Raw genomic sequence first — 25,402 nt, 5'->3', positions numbered from 1 at the left:
AATTAAATTAACAAATTAAAAACATCTTAGTATACCAAATTTCAGCCCTTTCTGAATTTTTTTTACACACACACACTAAGAATTTAGTAGGTCAGTGTATAACTCCGCCCAGCAGGTGGAGCTGCAGCTTGGTTTTATTTTTTCCACACACAGACAGACTAACACACACCACTAGACATTTATATTATAGATATATGTATATTTTAAGGATGAGCGGTTCGGATATATATATAGATTCAGTGGTGGAAGTGGGGGGTATACGGGGTATGTCATACCGCCACTCTTCCCACTGCCTTCATTGTAACAACATCACATTCCAGTCACTTACATTGTCATTACCTATTCCAAACCGTTACTTCTGAATTTCCAAAATTCCACTTCTACCACTGCATCATATCATAAATAATATCTACTGTATAGAAGTTTTCTTGGAGAGTTACACCCTGGTCATTGGTAAAGGGACAATTAAAACATTGATGAGATGATCCTTATATCTAGGTGTCTACAGGAGCTGTGGAACCTTTACATATGTTTCATACAACCCACGTGTGTAAACCCTGTGATGTTAGGTGCATATAAACCGACAACAAGTGGCAGCTAATCAGGTTTATTTGGTTATAAAGAGGAACATTTTAAAAATGCCAAACTTACAAGATGGAAAACTTGTTATTACATTTATAATGTAAAGCACTAACAAGCCAAAGAAGAGCAAAGGTTTTCAACACTCTCACAGTGCATTATGGGAGATATTTATGAAAACTGGTGCAGTAAGAAAAGATTGTGTAACTACTAACAATCGGATATCTGTCAGCGTGTATGAACATTTGTTTGCTTTCCCAACATTGTATGTGTGGGCTGTCGACATCGCAGGGAATTCTGGGACCTGATACCCAGTGATCTATTTTCTGGTAGATCGAAAATCAGCCATCTTAAGTAATTACTGAAAATGTAAAAAATATATATTACTTTAGTCAAATTTTTTGCATATCCAATACAATTATCTCTTATAGAATACAAAGGTTAAAGCTCTAAATATTCTTAACAGAGTATTGTGACACGGGCACACTTCAAGTGATCCGCCCACGAGTGTCTTCTTGCTTTTTAACTTTACTTTTTTATTGTCAGGATGGCAAAGTCATACATAACATAAATTTGTACACACTTTTCTTGTGATCCTAATGTTAAAGTAACAGAGGCCAGCTCCTTAGAAGCCGGCCACTGTCTGGCATAAGTCACCCTGCATAATGAAAACAGGCACGTTTAAATACTTTACACTCCTCCCACAGCCTTAATTTGATGGACAGATGACACTCCCAACATGCCTTTAAGATAAGTTCCCTGCAGGTTTTCTGTTTTGATTAGCCTCAGTGCAGACTCATCCTGTCAGCCAGCTGCTAGGTGTGAAAAGTGCTTCAAACCATTTCCATAAATGTAAGCTACTTTACTATTATTTTGTCACACATATGTCTTCCACCTGTTTCTCTTTATCCTAGGTGCATTACTGTACAAATGTGTAACTCTGATTGCAGCCTTTCTCTGCAGACTTCCATCTAAATACCTAACTCCTCTTTTAGAAGCCTGTGGAAAACCACTCCTTATGTCACAGTATATAATAATATACAAAATAATAAATAGTAAGTAACTCTTATTTGTAACCATTTGGCATGCTAGGCCATGGACAATGGGGAATATCCCCATTCCCCCCGTGTCGGACAACCAAAACCCATTTTTGGGCGGTGCAAAAGTCAGTGGGGGAGGGCAGTATTTTAATATAATATGTGAGGGAGGGGGGTCTTAATATAATATGTGAAGGAAGAGTGTTGGAGTCTTAATATAATGTAGGAGGTAGGCGATTAATTTAATGGTAGAGGGTAGAATTGGTGATAGTGGGGCCTATCAATTTAAGATGGGGTGTTTGGGGAAAATGAGGTCTATTTATTAAATGTGAATATGAATTATTAATGGCAGTGAAAGTTGTGGGAAATAGGTATATTTATTAAACATAAATGCTATTAATTTATTGCTAAGGTGTGGGTGGGGCTCCTTTTTAATTTGGGTGGGAAGTAGGCTATTAATATATTGGTGCACTGTGGTTCAAAGCTAATTATTTAATAGCGGGTGCCATTAATTTATTTGTGGTGACGGTGGGGCTATTTTAGTTAATAGTGGGAGCTATTCATTTAAGGTGAGGTGAAGGGATCTTTATTTAGTTTAATGCTAGTGTGTTTTGGGGCTATTAATTAAATGTAAGGCTGAGTTTGGGGAGGAGGGCTATATGTGAATATGAATTATTTAATGCCAGGATGGTTGTGGGAAATTGTTATATTTAGTAAATATGAATTCTACTGAATTTATTGCTGGGGCTATTTGGAGGGAATGTAATAGGTTTAGTTATTAAATGAGTATACTATTATTTTAATGTTGGGGCTGGATGGAGGTAATTAGGTCTATTTATTGTTTGTGTATGCTATTAATTTAATGTCAGGGCAGGTTGGAGGGAAATAGATCTATTTATCAATTGTGAATACTGTTATTTAAAAACACAACCAAGAACAAATTCCAGATTCCACAGGTGCACTATTAAAGATGCAGCTACTTAGCCTCAAAGCATTAATACCCAAAAAAATGCAGAAAGTGTAAATAAAAATTATCAAAAGAGAATAAGATTCAGCACTTCTTTTAAACATCAAGGAACTCAATCATATTAATAATAAAAATAATAATAAAACTCTTAATAAACTATACCATAATACATATGTATAGTAAAGAAATAAAAAAATCCATCAATTGTTAGGAACCCCTCCAGCTGGCACAACACAACCCGGAATCTACTCTGCCAATCAGGTGTTCACTGGAGCCCCTGATGGTGGGGACAGACTGGGCCGCAGACTGACAGTGGGTTGTGAAGTGTGTACCGGCTGGGGAGAACCCAGGCAAGAAGAGTCAGGTCCACGCAGAGGTCAAGGGCCGGCAGCAGACAACAGTATCAGTAAACAAGCTGAGGTCAGGGGTCACAGGCAAATAGCAGGACCGGAAAACAGGCCAGAGATCAGGGTCACAGGAAACACGAGCGAAGTCCAATTCAAAGCCAAGGGTCATACACGGGGAGTCAGTAGTGGTATCAGAATACAGAAACAGGAACTAGCAGGTCAGCAGACTGGAGCACAGAAGCTATAACCGGCAATGAGGTAGCAGACCTCATTGCCTTAAATAGTGAGGACAGCCAATCAGAGCCTGGCTCTGATAGTACCCAGCCCCCTGCACCTAAATTCATAAGCCCGCAGGCTAGTAATATTGATGGGCGCATGCGCCCGGCTTCTTATTGCCGGGACGCAGCGCTGAAGCGTCCCTCCGTTGCCCTGGCAACGGCCGGATCATAGGCGGAAGTGATGTCCCGGTCGCCATAGCGAGGGCCGGGACGCAGGTAGGAGACAGTAACAGTACCCCCCCTTGAGGAGGGGTCGAGGGACCCCGACATCCAGGTTTTCTTGGGAATCTCTTGAAAAACTTCTTCAATTGCTTAGGAGCATGGAGTTGTCTCCGCGGAACCCAAGACCGCTCTTCTAACCCCCGGTTCCTCCACTGTACCAGGAAGTGCACCTGCCCTTGCACTCTTTTGGAATTCAGGATCCTTTGGACCACATATCTCCGTGGTCCATTCGAATTTCTCCCAGGCACACTTGGAGATTGGCTCGCATACAGTACAGGCTTCAACAATGAACAATGAAATGTGTTGGGGATCCTTAACGAAACAGGAATTTTTAACTTGAATGCTACGGAATTAACCTTCCTGATAATGGAGAATGGTCCAATGAACTTAGGGCCCAACTTTTTGCAAGGCTGTCTGAGCCTGATATTTTTTGTAGAGAGCCATACCTTCTGACCCACCTTGAGAGAGCAGATGGTACGGTGGCGGTCAGAATTTTTTTTTGCAGCAAATGAAGCTCGTCTCAAAGATGAGTGTACCTTCGTCCAGATAAGTCTGAGGTCCCTGGCAGTGGAGCGGATCTCCTGGATACCAGCAGATTTGAGTGAGTATAAGGAGTTGGATCTGGGGTGAAAGCCATAATTGCAAAAAAACGGAGAGACTTTGGTGGATGAATGACATGAGTTATTACAAGCAAATTCCACCCAGGGTAACAAGGAGGACCAGTTATCAGGGAATTCTGATGTGTAGCATCTTAAAAATTGCTCTAAGGCCTGGTTAACCCCTTCGGTTTGACCGTTTGACTGAGGGTGGTATGCGGATGACAAACTGATTTTAATTCTGAGTAGGGTACAGAAGGATTTCCAGAACTGTGCAATGAATTGTGATCCACGATCAGAAACGATATCAGAAGGAAGTCCATGGAGACGGAAAATATGCTGTATGAAGAGAGTGGCTAGATCTCGAGCAGTAGGAAGTCGGGTTAATGGAATGAAATGTGCCATTTTGCTAAAGCGATCTACCACGACCCAAATGGTATTGTGTCCCGCAGAAGGTGGTAAATCAACGATAAAGTCCATGGACAAATGTGTCCAAGGCTTTGCAGGAGCGGCCAACGGAACCAACTGACCTACCGGGTGAGTCCTGGGAACTTTGTTCCTGGCACAAACTTCACAAGACAAGACGTGACTCTTGACCTCGGCAGACAGTGATGGCCACCATACAGTACGGGAAAGGATTTCCAATGTTTTGAAGACTCCAGGGTGTCCAGCAGACTGACTATTGTGTGCTTCAGTAAGGACTGCCTTTCTTAGATGAACAGGAACAAACAAGCATCCTACCGGAGTATTATCAGGAGCCAACCTCTGGAGCCTTTGTAAGGTACAGCTCAAATCTTGAGTTAATCCGGCGTGGATCATAGACACAGGAACAATAGGTTCTGGGCTAGTGACCGGAGCATGATGTGCCAGGAAACTTCTGGACAGGGCGTCCGCTTGAATATTTTTAGAACCAGGACGATAGGTGATAATAAAGTTAAACCCAGTGAAGAACAGCGACCAACGAGCCTGTCAGGGGTTCAGACGTTTGGCTGACTGTATATACTGCAGATTCTTATGATCCGTTATGACGGAGATCTGGTGTGCAGCGCCTTCCAACCAGTGTCGCCATTCCTCAAAGGCCCATTTAATTGCCAACAATTCTCGGTTTCCCACGTCATAGTTGGTTTCCGCTGAGGAGAACTGACGGGAAAAAAAGGCACATGGATGCAAGCGGTGGGTCTGAGGATCTTTTTGTGACAAGATGGCTCCAGCACCAATGTCAGAGGCATCTACCTCAAGAATAAACGGTACCTTAGGGTCCGGGTGTCTGAGGACCTGAGCGGACACAAAAGCTTTCTTCAGGGTTTTGAATGCAGTTATTGCCTGTTGTGACCAAACAGCTGGATCACCTCCATGGCGGGTCAAGGTGACGATAGGAGCCACGATGTCAGCAAAACCGCCAATAAATCTCCTGTAATAATTGGCGAATCCCAAGAATCTCTGGACCGCCTTGAGGTTATTGGGTTGTACCCAATCCAGGATTGCCTGGACCTTGGTTGGGTCCATGGAGAAACCTTCTGAGGAGATTATATAGTCCAAGAAGTATACCTTGTGAACCTCGAACTCGCATTTCTCGAGTTTAGCGTAGAGGTGATGTTCCCGCAATTTCTGTAAGACTTGTCTGACATGACCCTGGTGCACAGACAATGATTTGGAATATATGAGAATGTCATCTAAGTAGACAACAACAAAGTGTCCCAGGAACTCACGTAAAACCTCATTAATCAAATCCTGGAATACAGCAGGACCATTACTAAGGCCAAACGGCATGACCAGATATTCGTAGTGGCCCGAGAGCGTGTTGAATGCCGTCTTACACTCATCACCTGCTCTAATACGTATGAGATTATAAGCACCACGAAGATCAATTTTTGTGAAGATCGTTGCCCCTCGCAGTTGATCAAAAAGTACGGAGATGAGGGGAAGGGGATAGGTGTTCTTAACCGTAATAAGGTTCAGCCCTCGATAATCAATACAGGGTCTGAGTCCGCCGTCCTTCTTCGACACAAAGAAGCACCCTGCTCCTACTGGGGACTTGGATGGCCTGATGAAGCCTTTCTCCAAGTTTTCATCAATATACTCTTGCATGGATTTGGTCTCAGGACCGGAGAGAGAGTACAAGCGTCCCTTGGGTAATTTAGAGCCCGGAATGAGCTCAATTGCACAGTCGAAGTCTCGGGGCAGTGGTAGAGTGTCAGCAGCATTTTTAGAGAAAACATCCCGGTAGTCATGATACTGTGAAGGGAGCTGCTCCGGAGTAGACTGAACCATACGCAGAGGTAGTGTCAAGCAAGACTGTGTACAATGAGGGCTCCACTGGACAATTTCTCCTTTTACCCAATCCATGACGGGGTTATGACGGGATAGCCAGGGGTGGCCCAGAATTAAAGGAACTGATGGACATTCGATAAGACGGAAGACTATGGATTCCGAATGGAGAGCGCCAATGTTCAACTGTAGTGGTGGGGTCTCCCAAGTAATCTTGCCACCTGGCAACGGACTACCGTCTAAACCACATACCGTAATGGCAGATTGGAGTTTAATCCGCGGAATCCCAGCAGAACGGGCAAACTCGATGTCAAGGAAGTTGCCAGCAGCTCCACTGTTGATGAAGGCCGCTAGTTCCACAGAACGGGCACTGAAGGTGAGCTGTGCAGGAATCAAAACAGCATTTTTTGGGGAAACAATCTGCAGACCTAGGTGAACTCTCCCCTCAGTCCCTAGGCATGCTCTTTTCCCGGCTTATTTGGGCAGAAACGGGAGAAGTGGCCTTTTGTGCCACAATAGAGACATAGGCCTTGTGATTGTCTCCTGACTCTTTCCTCAGGGGAAAGACGATATGCCCCTAATTGCATTGGTTCCTCACCATCCGTGGAAACAGGAACGAAGGCGGATGGAGATGATGATGTCTCCTTTTCGGTTTTCCGCTCTTTAAACCTCCTGTCGATTTTAATGGAGAGGTGCATCAGATCCTCCAGAGATGTAGGAGATGGGTATTGCACCAAAGAGTCTTTGATCTGTTCCGATAAGCCGAGACGGAACTGACTACGTAAGGCGGGATCATTCCATCCACTATTAGGTGACCATCTACGGAATTCAGCGCAGTATTCTTCTGCCGACCGCCGGCCTTGTTTCAAGGCCCGTAGATGAGCTTCCGCGGAGGCCACTCGATCTGGGTCATCATATAGTAGACCCAATGCCTCAAAGAAAACGTCTACGGACTGCATGGCAGGACTGGTCTGTGGAAAAGAAAAGGCCCAGGACTGGGGGTCACCTTGTAGGAGGGAAATGATAATCCCGACTCTTTGATGCTCTGACCCGGAGGAGCGGGGTCCCAACTGGAAATAGAGCTTGCAGCTCTCCCTGAAATTCCGAAACAGGGACCTATTTCCAGAGAAGCGATCCGGCAAATTCATCTTAGGTTCACAGACGGAACTTGGAGTGGGTTGTGAAATTTTTGCAGCTTCTTCTTGAACAGACAGACGCTCAGCCAATCCCTGGATCATCTGATACAAGGACTCAACATGGGCTGCTAGGGCTTGTGCCGGAGACGGTGTGGATCCACTTGCATCCATTCCAACCTCGTCTCCGTGAGTGGGCCGGTTATAATGTTAGGAACCCCTCCAGCCGGCACAACACAACCCGGAATCTACTCTGCCAATCAGGTGTTCACTGGAGCCCCTGATGGTGGGGACAGACTGGGCCGCAGACTGACAGAGGGTCGTGAAGTGTGTACCGGCTGAGGAGAACCCAGGCAAGAAGAGTCAGGTCCACGCAGAGGTCAAGGGCCGGCAGCAGACAACAGTATCGGTAAACAAGCTGAGGTCAGGGGTCACAGGCGAATAGCAGGACCGGAAAAAAGGCCAGAGATCAGGGTCACAGGAAACAGGAGCGAAGTACAATTCAAAGCCAAGGGTCATACACGGGGAGTCAGTAGTGGTATCAGAATACAGGAACAGGAACTAGCAGGTCAGCAGACTGGAGCACAGAAGCTATAAAAGGCAATGAGGTAGCAGACCTCATTGCCTTAAATAGTGAGGACAGCCAATCAGAGCCTGGCTCTGATAATACCCAGCCCCCTGCACCTAAATTCATTAGCCCACAGGCTAGTAATATTGATGGGCGCATGCGCCTGGCTTCTCATTGCCGGGACGCAGCGCTGAAGCGTCCCTCCGTTGCCCCGGCAACGGCCGGATCATAGGCGGAAGTGATGTCCCGGTCGCCATAGCGACGGCCGGGACGCAGGTAGGAGAGCCACGGCGGTGCCCAGCCTGTAACATCAATCAGGAGTTTTTTCTGGTTCCAGTCCTCTAAAGACACAGGAGATTGCAGTCAGTATAACTACAAGAAGGAGAATATTGCTCATTATACACTTACATGGGATGGGGTCCGTGCACTCCAGAAAACACTTCGGGATACAGCACTTCTTGTTCCCCGGACAGTCACTGTCAGTCTTACATACAGAAGGGCGGCGGGGGAGTTGGAGGGGCATACATATTGTTATAGGAACTGGGCAGGATCCAGGTTTCTCTGCAATAGATAAATGGTTTTTGAATCCAGTTTTAGAAATGTGTAGAATGTAATTACAGACAGAGATGACCTATCATATCCACCACCTCACATATATTCCCAGTGTAATTATATACAACTCAATGTCACACTTATTAGGGTATGATACACAAATAACATTAATGGATGTATGATATGCAAATTACTTACATATATTGTATTACCTGTATACTGTTTGACTGACATTAAGCAGAAATTAAAAACATTATTTGTTTTGGTATATTGGACAAAATATAAGTGTTTCTATATAACTAATTAGGTATATTTTGCTTTCTACCACTCCTCTGTAGCAGGTTTTTAGGAGGGAGGGGCTTCACTTACTAAGTAGGCAGAGTGTGAGTGACAGTTTGGCAGATATGCTTAGCATAAATGAACTGTGTGGATTGGTTGGAGTGCACAGGATCAGTGATGTCACATCAACTTAAATGACTGCTGAATCAGCTTTTTTAAAATGTTCTAAGAAAAACAAACTATATCGCACCAGGAATATCCTAACATATTCTGGAAGATGGCCTCATCCAAGTATTTTGGTATAATCCATTTTTTATAAAGCCAACAAACCAGAATTGGTGCACCCACACAAAGTACTAAATATGCAAATTTGTGGAGAGAAAGAAATGTGTTACGATCTAAGGCAACTAAAAATCGCATATAAATTGTTGCCATTTGCACGTATTAGATCTATTGGAACTAGAAGATATGGTATATAAATGAATGAATGTGAAAAAATCTATTCAGGTTCTCATATTTCACATTGATTGGATATGAATAATAAATAAATATATAAACAATCATTATACAGTCAATGCTATATGACACAAGGTCATTACTGAATATAAGAGAATTATCTCTCTATATATACAATATATGTAGGGTATTATAACATCATATCATTAAGCGCCCTAATGATTTAGTTATACTATATTATATAGGAGGGACGGCGCATTCTAGCAGTTTCTACTGCTAGTTTTATCAGTTTACATTTGTTTAGGTCAATCTGTTCATTTACACCTTTTAATATTTCACTATTCTACATGTGACTATACATTATGACATTAATTTTAATGCATATTAATAAATTTTGAGTACGTTTTATATTATCTCGTTATCCTTCGAGTGCCCCAGTAACACATTTCTTTCTCTCCACAAATTTGCAGCTTTTTGAAATGTGTCAGATCCCATTAGAAAACTGTCCATAGTGTGTGGGAGTGACGTGAGTCACTAACCCAGCTCCCCACAGTGATAGTCACTTCCAGCACAATCCTGTTATAAAGTTACAAGTGACTTTAATAAAGGATATATCAGTGTATTATAGATGTTATGATTTTTTCTGCTTAGTATGTCAAATATTTCAAGATAAAATCTCACTATTATGTATTTAGTGTGAAATGTGATATAGTTGACAATAGTTGACAATTTCTTTCCATGTAGAACTGAAGAATACAAAATAAAACCTATTTACCTTTCAAGGAGTCCGAACATTTCCGAACATCTCCAGACAGACAACATTTCTGCTTCTTGGGACAATCAGAGTCCGAGTTGCACAGAGATTTCTTTAGGGTGATACATGCTAGGTCATCCAGGCTGCTTCGGCAGACCCCAGCATGCTCTGTGAGAAGGGAACATATAGACTTGTGTTATATGTATCTAGCAGCATATATTCTGTATTTATTCTGTATCCCAGACCAGTCCTCCTCTATTCCACAAGAAAAATACTATCCGTATACTGGATATACAAATATAAACCCAACTAAGTATATGAAAACCCCACAGAAATATAAACATAATATCCAAGAAGAAAAAAACATTCTAATGATAAAATGAATATTCAAAACAGTTTAATCATATATAAATACCAATCTATAACATATTAAAAATGCAATAAAAAATAAGAAAAAGGACTTATAATGGTGGTCTGGGAGTTATTGCTGCATTAAAAGAAAATGAGATAAAGATACGGATACATTCATAAAGATCAAAATATAAAACAATATATGATTATATACAGTGATATATATCAAAGGTATTATATGACCACAAAGCCCAGTTCACCACAATAAGACTAAATATACAATTTACTTTGAATCTATTATAATCTAAAACACAGCTAAAAGCATGGCATAGCAACAATATCAATAAATGTCTTCAATAAATGTGCGATGTAGGTAGGAAAATTCCTGCCCTGTTTTTGTTGAATTTAGTTTAAATAATGGAACATGCTGTGTCTGTGTCTCCCTTCTGGGGAAACTGTTATTGTATATGGAGAAACGCGTCAAGTTGTTTAAAGATTCAAGTTATTTTGAGTCGGACTGATTTAAATTTCTTTCATCCACACATCTTTTACTCTTAAACTTTATTGCTCTACAGTATAACAGAGAGATCTCCCTTGTGAGCCGGCAGCTGCTGATTCAGTCTAAGGAGGAACCTGACAGACTGAGGGCACGAGCAGGAGTGTCTTGTGGAGCAGATCGTTATTTTGTAAAGAGCTGCTTCAGTCTCCAGCAGATCTGATAACTGATCTATACTGCATGACTCTACAGAGGACCACAGTGTGAGCGGGAGTGATCTCCTTTATAGGATGAGACTGTGCCGAGAGCAGGGTGCCAGACACAGCTGGCAATATATGTCATTCTCACCTGGCATACCTCTTACCTCACCTCTTGCTATTCTTAAATTTTGCCAGGTGGGTCTCATAGATATGAACATATTCCTATTATTGGCAAAACTTTTCAGGTGTACATTACTAGAACGGTAAAAAGTGTCAGTTTAAAGCTAGTGCTCTCTTACCTAACTAGGGAGAAAGGGGAGGGGGTGTAAATCAGGAAGGAGTCTTTGTGACTGTGTAAAATACATCATTTAAATATCCCCCAATTGTACAGCTGTTTGTTAAACTACAGATTACTGTATTTGTAACACTTACTTTTATATGTCACTGTTATATATTTATATATTGAAGCCCAAGTATAGATACTTCCTTGTTGCCGGTAGCTTAACATTAATAGATGCACTAATCTCTGTGTTGAAGCTATGGTCTGCTGAGTGTAAGGTAATGAGGTCGGTCTCTAGCCAAGCCAGGGAAGAAAGGTACTGACCCTGCTCATAAAGACCTTGTCCACTGGCTCAGTCACACCTAGTCCTTGTTGGTGGACACAGTGCAGTCCCCCCCTCTGCTAGATTGACCACCCTACCAAAATATCCAAGAAGATTGGTGCAGTTTTCGAGTGTTAATTTGCTAATAATGAATTTATGGCAGGGGTGGAGCCTGGTTTTGGATCTATATAAACAGCACATGTTGCTGCATTGCTCTTTCTTACTTCAGGGAAGAACTGACTAGGGCTTATGGTCCTTGATTGGGTCTTCTACGCTTCCATGGACCAAACACTTAGAGGTATCTTAAGGCTGTCTTCAGGCTGACCGGCTAGCACTCAGTGGTCAAAAGAATTGCCTATGAGCCCGGGATCCTCAAAGCTAATACACTTATTACTATTTTACTTTTGGTAAGCTATTCTGAGGTTTGGATGGTAAGATAGAACATTTTTATGGATTATTGTGTGTATTAATTAACCTGACCAATACATAAACATGCAGATAGTGGTTAAGATTAGATTCACTCCATTCTCAATTTAATTTCTTATCTTCAAAAATGATCTGTACTCCTGACTTCTGTATACTGTACATACAATATAAACCAAATCATTAGAGTTGGTTTCATTTTTCATTGGTTTCTTTTGTAGAGTTACTTTTTGAGCACTTTTTCTAAGCTTAATTGTTTGTTATCTTGGCTGTGATATCACATGGATGGGATTTATTTACTATAACAGAGGGGTATAATACAGGGGAGATACTCTGGTACTAAGCTTACTCCAGTACTAATCTCACACTATAACGCAGGTGTAGATTTACATAATTAGATAATAAAACCATAATGTGTCTGTACATTTCTATTACCTATTTGTGGAGCCACACACTTCCTCCCGCACACATCACAACACTTCTCCTTCCCATCGCAGTCATTGTCCGTCTGACACTGTGGAGGCAGCCGTCCTTTACAAACTTCTGTTGCTGGACATTGCCCTGGCTTCACTATAACAAAAAATTACAGCATTAAAAAACAACATAGGTGCATGCAACCACATCGACTGTGTACAATGTGCCACGTAGTATGCTCAACCTAATTAGTTAATACATCAATTTTCCCAACTGCTTTAGTTACTTTTGAAATGTGAGATCATATGATTTTTGCAGTATCCCTGCGCCTATTGGTGACTATAGATGGATGAATCAGTTCGGGAGATTCTGTAATTTAAATCAGGGTCATAAAAATGTGTTTGAGTGGATCTTGTTTACAAAGTGCACGGGATGAACTGCACAAAGCTGATTGCAATGTAAACTCTGTACAAAGGTCTTCTTTGTATCTCCCTTCTATCCACCTCCTAATTTCTCTTCTATCACCTTCGATCACCCTCGTAATCCCTTCCATTCACCCTCCTATCCCCCTTCTATCTCCTACTATCACCACCAATCACCCTCCTATTATATTATTATATTATTATTATTATTATTAATATTATTATTATTATTATTATTATTATTATTATTATTATTATTATTTTCCTTTATTTATAAGGCACCACAAAGTGTCCACAGCACTGTACAGATTACAAACAATAGACCGTACAAGGTATAACAGCACAGAACAAGAAAAGAGTAACACTAGAACTCCACAGGCTCGAAGCATAGCTAGTACCAGAGTAGCTGAAGCAGAAGTAATAGGTAGTAAGACAGGAGGGAAGAGGGCCCTGCTTGCAAGAGCTTACAACCTAAAGGGAGGGCAAACAGACACAAGAGGAGTCAGTGGAGGAGATCAGAGCAAGAGGAGCGCAGTAAGGGAGGAGGCTGTAAGAAGGTGAGGTAATCAAGCATAGCGACATGGTTAGGCAGATGGCTAATAGGCTTTTAAGAATAGGTAAGTTTTCAGAGCCATTTGAAGATGAACAGACTAAGGGAGAGTCTGATAGAACAAGGGAGGTCGTTCCAGTGGAGGGGGAAGCCAGGGGAGTCTTGGATTTAGGAGTGGGATGTGGTGATCAGAGGGGAGGAAAGGTTACAGTAATTGACGGAGCTCAGAGGGAGGAAGGCAGTGTGTATGAAGAGGAGATTGAAGATGTACGGAGAGGTGGAGTGGAAGAGGACCTTTTAGGTGAGGGTAAGGAGTTTGAAGAGGATTCTGTAGGGAAAGTTGAGCCAGTGTAAGGCAAGGCAAAGAGGTGAGGTAGAAGAAGAGCTTTGTGAAAGAAATAAGTCTAGCAGCCTTGTTAAGTATAGAGCAAAGGAGAGCATTATGTGAGAAGGGAATGCCGGTGAGGAGAAGGTTGCAGTAGTCAAGATGGGAAATGTTTAGAGCATGGATAATAGTTTAAGTGGCATCCTAGAATAGGAAGGGCAAGATACGAGCAATGTTACACATGGCAGCGGCAGGATTGGCCAATAGATTGAATCTGGGGGGCAAAGGAGAGGGATGAGTCGATAGTAAAACCTAGGCAGCAGAGTTGGAGAACGAATGAGATGATGGTATTATTGACAGTGATAGAAAGGTCAGGGGGGGCTGAATGTCTAGAAGAAGGGAAGACACTGAGTTCGGTTTCGGCTAAATTAATTTCAAGGAAATGGGAGGACATCCAGGGGGAGATGGCAATCAGAAACACGAGAGAGGAGGGGATGGTAAAGATCAGGAGTAGAGAGGTAGAGTTGAATGTCATCAGCATATAAGTGATACTAGAGGCCAAAGGAAGTGATGAGTTCACCCAAGGAGGCAGTGTAAAAAGCTTCAGTGGAGCGCAGGGTGTGGAAGCCAGATTGGAGAGGATCGTGGAGGGAGTTGTCCGAGAGGTAACTGGTGAGATAGTTGCAGACAATCCGCTCAAATATTTTAGAGATGAGAAGCAAAATTTGGCAGTAGTTAGAGAGTGAGGTGTGGTCAAGAGTGTATTTTTTTAGAATGGGAAAAATAAGAGCATATTCAAAGGAGGGGTATCCTATCACCCTCCTATCCTGCTTCTTTCACCCTCCTAAGCCCCTCCTATCACCTCCGATCACCTTATTTCACCGTCCCACCCCCCTACAATCACCCTTATACCACCCTCCTATCACCCTTGTATTACCTCCTTTCACCTGCTATTACATCATATCCATCTCCTTTCACCCTCCAATTGCCCCATCACTCTACTATCCCCATCAGATCCCCCTCCTCTCCACTCCTCACTCCTATCACCTCCTACCCCCCCCTCCTACCTCTTTAGAACCACTTTTAAAATAAAAGAAAAATTGTCATATTTTTTTCTAAAATACTGCTTGGTTCAATCTCCTTTACGATTCAGAATAATAATGAGAGTGTAAGGACATTGTGTCTGTTTATATTACATGTGGGACCATGAATAATTTTTTTTCTTTGATTAATGTAAGCCTATATATGTGTTTCTCCACCATAGTGTAGGTGTAAGTAACAAAACATGCCTCATTAGACACATGAAATTCAATCTGTTACAGCTCACAACTGGTTAAAACATCAACTTTTGAGTCAAATTGTCTGTGCGCCCGTCCACACATAAAGGAGTGCCCACTCTCTGCCCTTATCTCATTTAAATTATCTAACTCTGCGGGGGCCACTAAAAACAGCACGCACTCCCTCTTCCAGACGCTTCCAGGAACTTTGCTTCATCAGTGGTCCTAGTATAATGGACAGGGGCCTCTTCGTCCCCAACATATTGCAACAAAATATTTTAACATGCACAATTTTCAAAGACATTTAATAGAACATTTTACTTTCCAAAACCCTTGTTCACTACTTTACTAAATACAAATACATGTTCTTGGTCTATTGTAGTCCAAAAGGAAAAAAAAACAACTGAAAAATCCACATAAAAACCTGTCCATAAAGACCAAATGCAAAATGATGAACTCTGGGATTCCCGCTGAGCTCCTTTACCGCCAGCCAACCAGGAGAGGAAGGAAGGCAGAGGAAGGAAGGAAGCAAGGAAAGGAGGAAGGAAGCAAGGAAAGAAGGAAGAATATAGGGATAACACATAACAACTATCACACGCCGGGTGTGCGGGCAGCACACCCGACACCTGGCAGACTTACCTGGCTCCGGCGCTCCGCTCCGTCCTGGGCGCCGCCATCTTGGATTCAGGACTACGCATGCGCAGACCTGACGGCTTCTTTAAAACCTCTATTCTCCTCTCATTGGTGGATTCTGGCGCTTAGTTTAAAAGGCACTTCCTCCTTACCTACAGTGCCTGTTCTTTGAGTCCCCTCCTGGTGAAAGAAGTGGCTTCCAGTTACCTTCCAGCTATTCTCTTCCATCCTAGTCTGCAGAGCTGACGCTCATCTCCGGACATCGTCTCCACATTTGACTACAGAGCTGACGCTCATTCTACTGAACTTTTTACCATATAGTGGCCTGCAGAGCTAACGCTCATTCTACTGGACTCTCCGCCACATAGTGGTCTGCAGAGCTGACGCTCATCTCCGGACATCGTCCCTACGTTTGTCTACAGAGCTGACGCTCATTCTACTGAACCTTTTACCACATAGTGGTCTGCAGAGCTAACGCTCATTCTACTGAACCTTTTACCACATAGTGGTCTGCAGAGCTAACGCTCATTCTACTGGACTCTCCGCCACATAGTGGTCTGCAGAGCTGACGCTCATCTCCGGACATCGTCCCTACGTATGTCTACAGAGCTGACGCTTATTCTACTGAACCTTTTACCACATAGTGGTCTGCAGAGCTAACGCTCATTCTACTGAACCTTTTACCACATAGTGGTCTGCAGAGCTAACGCTCATTCTACTGGACTCTCCGCCACATAGTGGTCTGCAGAGCTGACGCTCATCTCCGGACATCGTCCCTACGTTTGTCTACAGAACTGATGCTCATTCTACTGAACTTAACACCACATAGTGGTCTGCAGAGTTACACCGAACTGCATCATCTTCTTTGCCTTTATTTATTATATTTACCACTCTTACTATGGTACATCTGCCGAGTCTCTTCGTAAGAACTGTGACAGTAAGAACAGGCCAAATAACGTTGTCATTAATATGACAGAATCTATAGTGCAACCCTCTGCTGAGGATATACTTCAGCACTTGCTCGACCGGGTAGAGCAACAAGATGTGGTCCAACAACAGCTATTACAGGGCTTCCAGAGTCTTGCTGTTCGTTTTGACTCACTACAAGCATCACCACCTGTTCAAGCGGCCAGCTCACCGGCACCTGTTCCCACAGCTGCTTCCAATTCGTCTCTTCGCATTCCAACTCCTTCCAAATTTGATGGAGATCCTGCCACCTGCCGTGGGTTCTTGAACCAGTGTTCAATACAATTTGAACTCCAACCACAGAATTTTCCTACCCAGCGCTCAAAAGTAGCATACCTAATATCCTTGCTCTCTGGTCAAGCTTTAGCCTGGGGCTCACCTCTCTGGGAACTTGATGATCCGATCATGGCGGACAGTGCTGCCTTCATTGCCGCTTTTCGCAGGATTTTTGAGGAACCAGGAAGGGTTACTTCTGCAGCATCTAGTATTCTTCGCCTGCGTCAAGGATCTCGCTCAGTGGCCCAGTATGTTATTCAATTTCAAACATTGTCGTCAGAGTTACGGTGGAACAACGAAGCATTGGTAGCCACCTTCTGGCAGGGGCTATCTGACAAAATCAAGGACGCTTTGGCTTCTCAAGAACTCCCCACTACTTTAAATGCCATGATCTCGCTATGTAACCGTGTGGATCTAAATTTCCGCGAAAGATCTTCAGAGAAAGATTCCTCTCGGCGTAGTTCCGCCAGACTCGCACCTCGGTTCACTCATCCGGTAACAATGGAGGAACCCATGCAAATTGGGCGCTCTCGATTAACTCCAGAGGAACGTGATAGAAGATTAAGGAATAAGTTGTGCCTTTATTGTGCGGATCCGGATCATCTACTGAATGAATGCCCCAATAGGTCGGGAAATGCCAGACCCTAACCTGCTCCGGAGAGGTCAGATTAGGGCTTTCCAAAACCTCTCCCTCCTTTGGTGTTCCTAATGTCTGCTCCTTCCCTATTACCCTTCACGGTCCCTGTGGTCCCATTCACACTTCTGCTATGCTGGACTCTGGAGCAGCCGGAAATTTTATCTCTTTCTCTTTAATTTCGCAGGTTTCTATACCAACTGTACCAATAGAAATTCCTGTTTCCATCACGGCCATCGACGGCTCCCATATAGCTAATGGTACCGTGAAAACCCGGACCAAACCCATCGTCCTTCAAATAGGAGCATTACATCGAGAAATAATTACCTTTCACGTGCTGCCATCTACTACTACTCCCGTCATCCTGGGTCTACCATGGCTTCAGCAGCACTCCCCTCAACTTGACTGGTCCACCTCGCAGATTCTGTCTTGGGGCCCTACTTGTCGACTGAAATGTTTAACTCAGGTCCAACCTATTGGCTCCATTTCTATGTCCTCTAATACCAAAGTCTCCATTCTGCCCAAGCAATATCATTCCTTTTTAGACGTTTTTGGCAAGCTTCGCTCTGAGCATCTGCCGCCTCATCGCTCGTGGGACTGTCCTATTGAACTGCAGTCGGGCAAAATACCTCCTCGAGGTCGAGTGTATCCACTCTCCATACCTGAGACCTCTTCTATGTCAGAATATGTTAAAGAAAACCTCTCCCGAGGCTTTATCTGACCCTCCTCATCACCGGCGGGAGCAGGGTTTTTCTTTGTCAAGAAAAAAGATGGATCGTTAAGACCTTGCATCGATTACCGTGGGTTAAATGCCATTACAGTCAAAAACCGATACCCCATTCCGCTTATCACCGAACTGTTTGATCGCATCAAAGGAGCTAAGATCTTCACCAAGCTAGACCTGCGGGGTGCTTATAATCTCATCAGGATCAGAGCAGGAGACGAATGGAAGAAGGCTTTTAATACCCGCGATGGGCATTACGAATATCTTGTAATGCCCTTTGGGCTGTGCAACGCCCCCGCCGTGTTTCAGAGTTTTATCAATGAGATATTTAGAGATCTTCTCTACCTCTGTGTCGTGGTATATCTAGACGATATTTTGGTTTTCTCTCCTGACATCACCTCTCACCGTAAGCATGTGAAGGAAGTTCTTTCCAGATTACGACGTCATCAACTCTTTTGCAAACTGGAGAAGTGCTTCTTCGAGCTCCCTCAGATGCAGTTTCTGGGTTACATCGTCTCTGGATCCGTATTACAAAGGGACCCAGATTAAATCAAAGCAATTTTAGAATGGCCTCTTCCCCTTGGCCTGAAACCTATTCAACGTTTCCTCGGATTCGCCAACTACTATAGGCGCTTTATCCAGGGCTACTCTACCATCGTGGCACCTATTGTGGCTCTTACTCGAAAGGGTTCCAACCCTAAATTCTGGTTTTCAGCTGCGATCGAGGCCTTTGACTTCTTGAAAAAAGCTTTCGTCTCTGCACCTATCCTCCAACAACCGGATGTTTCCTCTCCGTTCTTTCTGGAGATTGATGCCTCCAATATGGGCATCGGGGCCGTCCTTTCACAGAAATCTCCTCTGAACCAATTCCATCCATGTGCCTTTTTCTCTAGAAAATTCCTCCCTGCTGAAAGGAACTACACCATAGGGGATAAGGAATTGTTGGCAATCAAAGCAGCACTAGCGGAATGGCAACATCTCCTTGAGGGAGCACTACATCCAGTGACTATCTTTACGGACCATAAAAACTTGCTCTACCTCCAAACCGCGCAGTGCTTGAACCCCAGACAAGCACGCTGGTCTTTATTCTTTTCTCGCTTCGAACTTCGCATTACTTTTAAACCTGGCATTAGGAATAAGAGAGCTGATGCTCTTTCTCGTGCTTTTTCTACTCATGAAGTCACGGAGGAGGATCTTGTTCATCCCATTCTGGACCCTAAATGCCTAGTTTTAGCTACTCAGCTTAATCCCTCTAAACCCCCACCGGGGAGAAGTTTTGTCTCCTAATCTTCGCCATAAACTGCTGAAACATTATCACTCTACCATCTTCACTGGACATACTGGTACCCGCAAGACCATTGAATTGATATCCAGAAACTACTGGTGGCCCAGTCTTCACACTGACGTTAAGTTCTCAGAATAAGTCCACTCATCAGTCTCCCGCTGGTTTACTACTTCCATTGCCCATACCTCATGAACCATGGACCCATATAAGTATGGATTTTATTACCGATCTCCCACCTAGTAAAAATTGCACCGTCATATGGGTGGTAGTGGATCGATTTTCTAAAATGGCCCATTTCACTGCACTTCCGGGTCTTCCATCCTCTCCAGTCCTGGCATCCCACTTTGTCAAGGAAATATTCCGCCTACATGGCTGTCCACTCGACATAGTCTCAGATCGAGGTGTGCAATTCGTTTCCAAATTCTGGAGAGCTCTCTGCAAATTATTGGGGATCAAACTGAGTTTATCATCTGGATATCATCCTCAATCCAATGGACAGACCGAAAGGGTGAACCAGGATTTGGAGACCTACCTCAGAATGTTTTCTACCACCAACCAGGATAACTGGGTAGATCTTCTACCATGGGCAGAATTTGCCCATAATAACGCCTTCCATGAGTCTTCTTCTAAATCCCCTTTCCTGGTGGTCTATGGACATCATCCGTCTCTTCCTGAATTTGCGCCCCTCCCACCCACCCAGGTGCCCGCAGCCAATTTTCTATACAACAAATTCCTTTCCATTTGGACGCAAGTAAGAGCTTGTCTTAAAAAGACTTCTACACATTACAAATTGGCTGCAGATAAAAGGCGTAGATTTCTTCCCACCTTCAAGGTCGGTGATAGGGTGTGGCTCTCCACCAAGAATATACGCCTCAGAGTCCCCTGCATGAAATTGGCTCCGCGATTTATTGGCCCATACAGTATCTCGGGAATCATTAACCCAGTCTGCTTCAAGTTGCGTTTACCGGCATCTCTTCGTATTGTCAACTCCTTCCATGTGTCTCTATTAAAACCTCTGAAAATTAATCGATTTACATCAGTAGCTCCTTCCATCACTCCAGAGGCCCATCAAGAGGAGGAGATTGAACTCAAACAAATCTTGGGCTCAAAAAATTGTAAAGGCGGTTTGAAATACTTGGTTGACTGGAAGGGCTTCGGCCCTGAAGAGCGCTCTTGGTTTCGCGCCTCCGACATCCACGCTCCCTACCTGCTGGATAAATTCCACAAGAAGTTTCCCTTGAAACCTTGCAATAAACGTGCGGTGCCTGTCTTTAAAGGGGGGGGTACTATCACACGCCGGGTGTGCAGGCAGCACACCCGACACCCGGCAGACTTACCTGGCTCTGGCGCTCCACTCCGTCCTGGGTGCCGCCATCTTGGATTCAGGGCTGCGCATGCGCAGACCTGACGGCTTCTTTAAAACCTCTATTCTCCTCTCATTGGTGGATTCTAATGGCGCTTAGTTTAAAAGGCACTTCCTCCTTACCTACAGTGCCTGTTCTTTGAGTCACCTCCTGGTGATAGAAGTGGCTTCCAGTTACCTTCCAGCTATTCTCTTCCATCCTAGTCTGCAGAGCTGACGCTCATCTCCGGACATCGTCTCCACATTTGACTACAGAGCTGACGCTCATTCTACTGAACTTTTTACCACATAGTGGCCTGCAGAGCTAACGCTCATTCTACTGGACTCTCCGCCACATAGTGGTCTGCAGAGCTGATGCTCATCTCCGGACATCGTCCCTACGTTTGTATACAGAGCTGATGCTCATTCTACTGAACCTTTTACCACATAGTGGTCTGCAGAGCTAACGCTCATTCTACTGAACCTTTTACCACATAGTGGTCTGCAGAGCTAACGCTCATTCTACTGGACTCTCCGCCACATAGTGGTCTGCAGAGCTAACGCTCATTCTACTGGACTCTCCGCCACATAGTGGCCTGCAAAGCTGACGCTCATCTCCGGACATTGTCCCTACGTTTGTCTACAGAGCTGACGCTCATTCTACTGAACTTTTTACCCCATAGTAGTCTGCAGAGCTAACGCTCATTCTACTGGACGCTCCGCCACATAGTGGCCTGCAGAGGTAACGCTCATTCTACTGAACCTTTTACCACATAGTGGTCTGCAGAGCTAACGCTCATTCTACTGAACCTTTTACCACATAGTGGTCTGCAGAGCTAACGCTCATTCTACTGGACTCTCCGCCACATAGTGGTCTGCAGAGCTAACGCTCATTCTACTGGACTCTCCGCCACATAGTGGCCTGTAAAGCTGACGCTCATCTCCGGACATCGTCCCTACGTTTGTCTACAGAGCTGACGCTCATTCTACTGAACTTAACACCACATAGTGGTCTGCAGAGTTACACCGAACTGCATCATCTTCTTTGCCTTTACTTATTATATTTACCACTCTTACTATGGTACATCTGCCGAGTCTCTTCGTAAGAACCGTGACAACAACATTTTAACTATGTTTAGCTATGTAAATATGTGATATTCTATATTACTCCTTATTTGTTAATCATGTCCACTGTAAGACTCTCCGCCAAAAACTAGAATTTCACTGGAGAGAAATACTGGCATTGTATAACTAACCCTTTGCTGCTACTTATGCAGTCCATATAGTGACATTATGGCCCTATACTTGTGTATATGCCTAATAAGTTCCTGCATCTACAATATAAGGTGTCAGGATACAAGTGATGGCTCTTACCAGTTGGTGTACACTGGCGTCTGCAGTTGAAGCAGCAGCACCTTTCGGTTCCTTGGCACTGTTCATCCGTCTGGCAGTTTGGGGGCAAGGGCCGGGCAGTAATGCAGATTGAATGATCGAAGTAAGGGCATGAATTCATCTTAGCTGCAGAAACATGCAATTATAAAGAATATATTTAATTAATAGCAATTTATATCATTTTTTGCTAATATTACCACTACCACATTACACCTACTCAGAGAATGTCAACTGAGAAAATGATTTTGTGATAAAGAAAACTGATTACAATGCCAGAGTTAGATCTTAGTAAGAAGACTGCGGTTTGATGTCTGTGGCATTACAAGGTGCCACACACATTCCCGGTGACGGTAGGTGAGGTCACTGGGGATACACAAGGGAAGATGAGGTGTGGGCCTCACTATAGTTAACTCTGTTGAGTCTTATGAGAGGACCCCATGTGAAATGCTCCTAAAGTGAGAAGTAGATGCTATATAGAGGCAGCATGTCTAAACTGAGGTGCTACGATAGAGTCACTGGAAAATTGGAAGCATGTAATCAGAAGCTGAGACACCTGTGTTATGTGTCTGTGAAACTATTGCTCCCAGCAGTAGGAGCAGCAGCTGAAGTACGTGATAGAGGATTGGGCAAATTATGCATCCATGTTCTATTTCAGCTGTTAAGCGTATTGTGCTGGAGGAAGAGGAGGAGAATAGGACAACGTGGGAAAGCACCGATCACCATACATGGGATGTCATAGTAAGTTGGGCCACAGAGAAGGGGAGAGAACAACCAGGGGGCTCAAGCTTGGTTAAAGACATGGTCCCTGTTATGCAGGTAGTAGGTTATCTCCTGATTTTTGAGTGCGGAGAGAGAGGCGAAGGGGAAGTGGTTTTTCAATTCAGAGCTACGAGGCTTTTGGCTCCCACCAGTATTTGTGCGGCCAATTTGGAAAATTTGTCAAGATCTCAGAAGGGAGGGGGTGGTGGGTAACACAACAAAAATGCCCAGGGATCCTTTGCTACCGGGGCCTGAAATAGAGGAGAACCAATGTATTTTGAGCAGTCTGGTCTTTTGTAAATCGGACAGTGTGAGAACTGGTAACAAACAAGTATAATTTTAATAAAAACAGAGGTAAGCGCTCATCTAATATGCAGCCCCTATAGTACAATCGGCAATATATATAAAAGGAAAGGGCGCAATGAACAAGAAAAATAAAAATAAAAAACGTATAGACAACAAAATGTAAAAACAGCAAAAATGTTTATAGCTCCTTTGAAAATGTAAGTGGAAGTACCGCGGGATAGTATACCGGATAGCGTGGGGAGGGGAGAGCAAATAAAACGAATTCTTACCCTAGAATGCCCTATGTATGCTGGCAATCCTCGGCAAGCTGTCCAGGTAAAACGGTGAGTCTCCTATGAATAGAGGCTCCGGAGTGTCCGGGTATCTCGTGTAGCTGCGTCTTGGAACGCGGAAGTGATAAGTTGACCCGCACAAGTACGGTGGCTGATTAGGTACAAAAATGTGATCCAACGCGTTTCATCCAGATAGGACTTTCTCAAGGATATTTTTAGAAAGGAATTGGAGGGTTCTTATGGGTTCTGCCTCTTCCTGATTGGGTAAATACTTTAATAGTAAGAAATGCATGTAAATGGGGTACATGGATAAAAGAAATGGATAAAAATGGATAAAAACAGGCAGTAAAAAATGCCAATGAGCAAAGAAAAAAGAGAAAAGAAAAAGTAAAAATATAAATATAAATAAAAATAAAGATAAAAATAAAAATAAAAATAAATGAATGAAAATTACAAATTTAAAAATGAACCTAAATCAAAATCACTGTTAAGACCAAATGGCATAAGGGTTCTCATCATATAAATCCATTTGGATTCCAACCGTGATATATTTTCCAGATAGTTTCCACCTCTCCAAAATCTGTTAACATGTTGTATTCCCAAAAATTTTAGTTGTTTTGGGTTGCATTTCGGATTGTTAATAAAATGATTGGAAACACTATGAGTTTTGAGTTCTTTTTTGATGTTATAGAAATGTTCGGCCACTCTTGTTTTAAGGGTACGTTTTGTTCTACCAATATATTGGAGGCCACAAGTGCACTCCAACATGTAAATGACTCCTTCTGTATGACAACTGATAGCTTGTTTGATGTAAAATGTTTTCCCATTAGATGTAGATTTGAATTGAGTGATAGCTTGAGTCTGAGTTATATTGCAATCCTTGCATGTTTTGCAATTTAAGCAATAGTAAAAACCTTTTTTCTCTGTTTTGTTCGATACTGTTGGAGAGAAAGGAATAAAACTCTTGGTTAATATTTGTCGTAGATTTTTTGCTTTTTTATATATAAATCTTGGATTTACAGGTAGAAAGCTAATAGTTTCCTGATCCAGTTTTAAAATATGCCAGTGTTTACGGATGATGTCTTCTATTTCTTTAGAGTTGCTATTAAATTGGGTTATGAAAGAAATCTCTGGAGCAATAGTTTTTTCTTTTTTCTTTTTGTATTCAAGCATAGTAGACCTTTCTGAATCTCTTATTTTATTCAGAGCTGAGTCTACCAGATTTTCATCATATTTCCTTTCTACGAACTTTAATCGTAAAATATCACTTTGTGTTTCGAAGGTATCTTGGTTGGTACAGTTTCTTTTCAGCCTCCTGAATTGGCCTGATGGTATGTTACGTATCCAGCCTCTATGATGATTACTTGAGGCTAGGAGATAATTGTTAGTATCAACTTCTTTAGTGTAGGTCTTGGTTTTGATAGAGTGGTCTTCAATATATATAGTTAGGTCTAAAAAATTAACTTGTAAGGGGCTGGCTTCAGCTAAAAATTCCATATTAAGAGTGTTGCTATTAATATATTTAAGGAATTGCTGGAGAGCTTCGTTACTGCCATCCCATACAAAAAAGACGTCGTCTATGTACCTCCGCCACTGTATTAAGTTCTGAGTGAAAGGATTATTATTCCATATGGAGTCATCTTCCCACTTAGCTACAAACAAGTTTGCATAGCTAGGGGCAAAACGAGTCCCCATAGCTGTGCCAGATATTTGGTTG

At 43.1% G+C, this 25,402-nt stretch overlaps 1 protein-coding gene across 1 annotated transcript in view; it reads right to left on the bottom strand.

The window, feature by feature from the left end:
• The window catches only part of LOC142143311 (uncharacterized), a 1,060,202-nt gene that overhangs the window by 30,682 nt on the left and 1,004,118 nt on the right, over positions 1 to 25,402 (bottom strand). The window contains exons 3-6 of the mRNA XM_075201038.1: positions 22,331 to 22,474; positions 12,544 to 12,678; positions 10,058 to 10,204; positions 8,404 to 8,556 (exon numbers count right to left, since the gene is read on the bottom strand). Of these exons, the coding sequence (XP_075057139.1) occupies positions 8,404 to 8,556; positions 10,058 to 10,204; positions 12,544 to 12,678; positions 22,331 to 22,474 (579 nt within the window). The remainder of the gene's footprint in view (positions 1 to 8,403; positions 8,557 to 10,057; positions 10,205 to 12,543; positions 12,679 to 22,330; positions 22,475 to 25,402) is intronic.

This window comes from Mixophyes fleayi, chromosome 3, assembly GCF_038048845.1.
Source record: "Mixophyes fleayi isolate aMixFle1 chromosome 3, aMixFle1.hap1, whole genome shotgun sequence".
In the NCBI taxonomy this organism is placed as follows: domain Eukaryota; kingdom Metazoa; phylum Chordata; class Amphibia; order Anura; family Limnodynastidae; genus Mixophyes; species Mixophyes fleayi.
The sequence above is the reverse complement of the archived record's forward strand: the minus strand, read 5'-3'. Positions and strand labels throughout refer to the sequence as shown.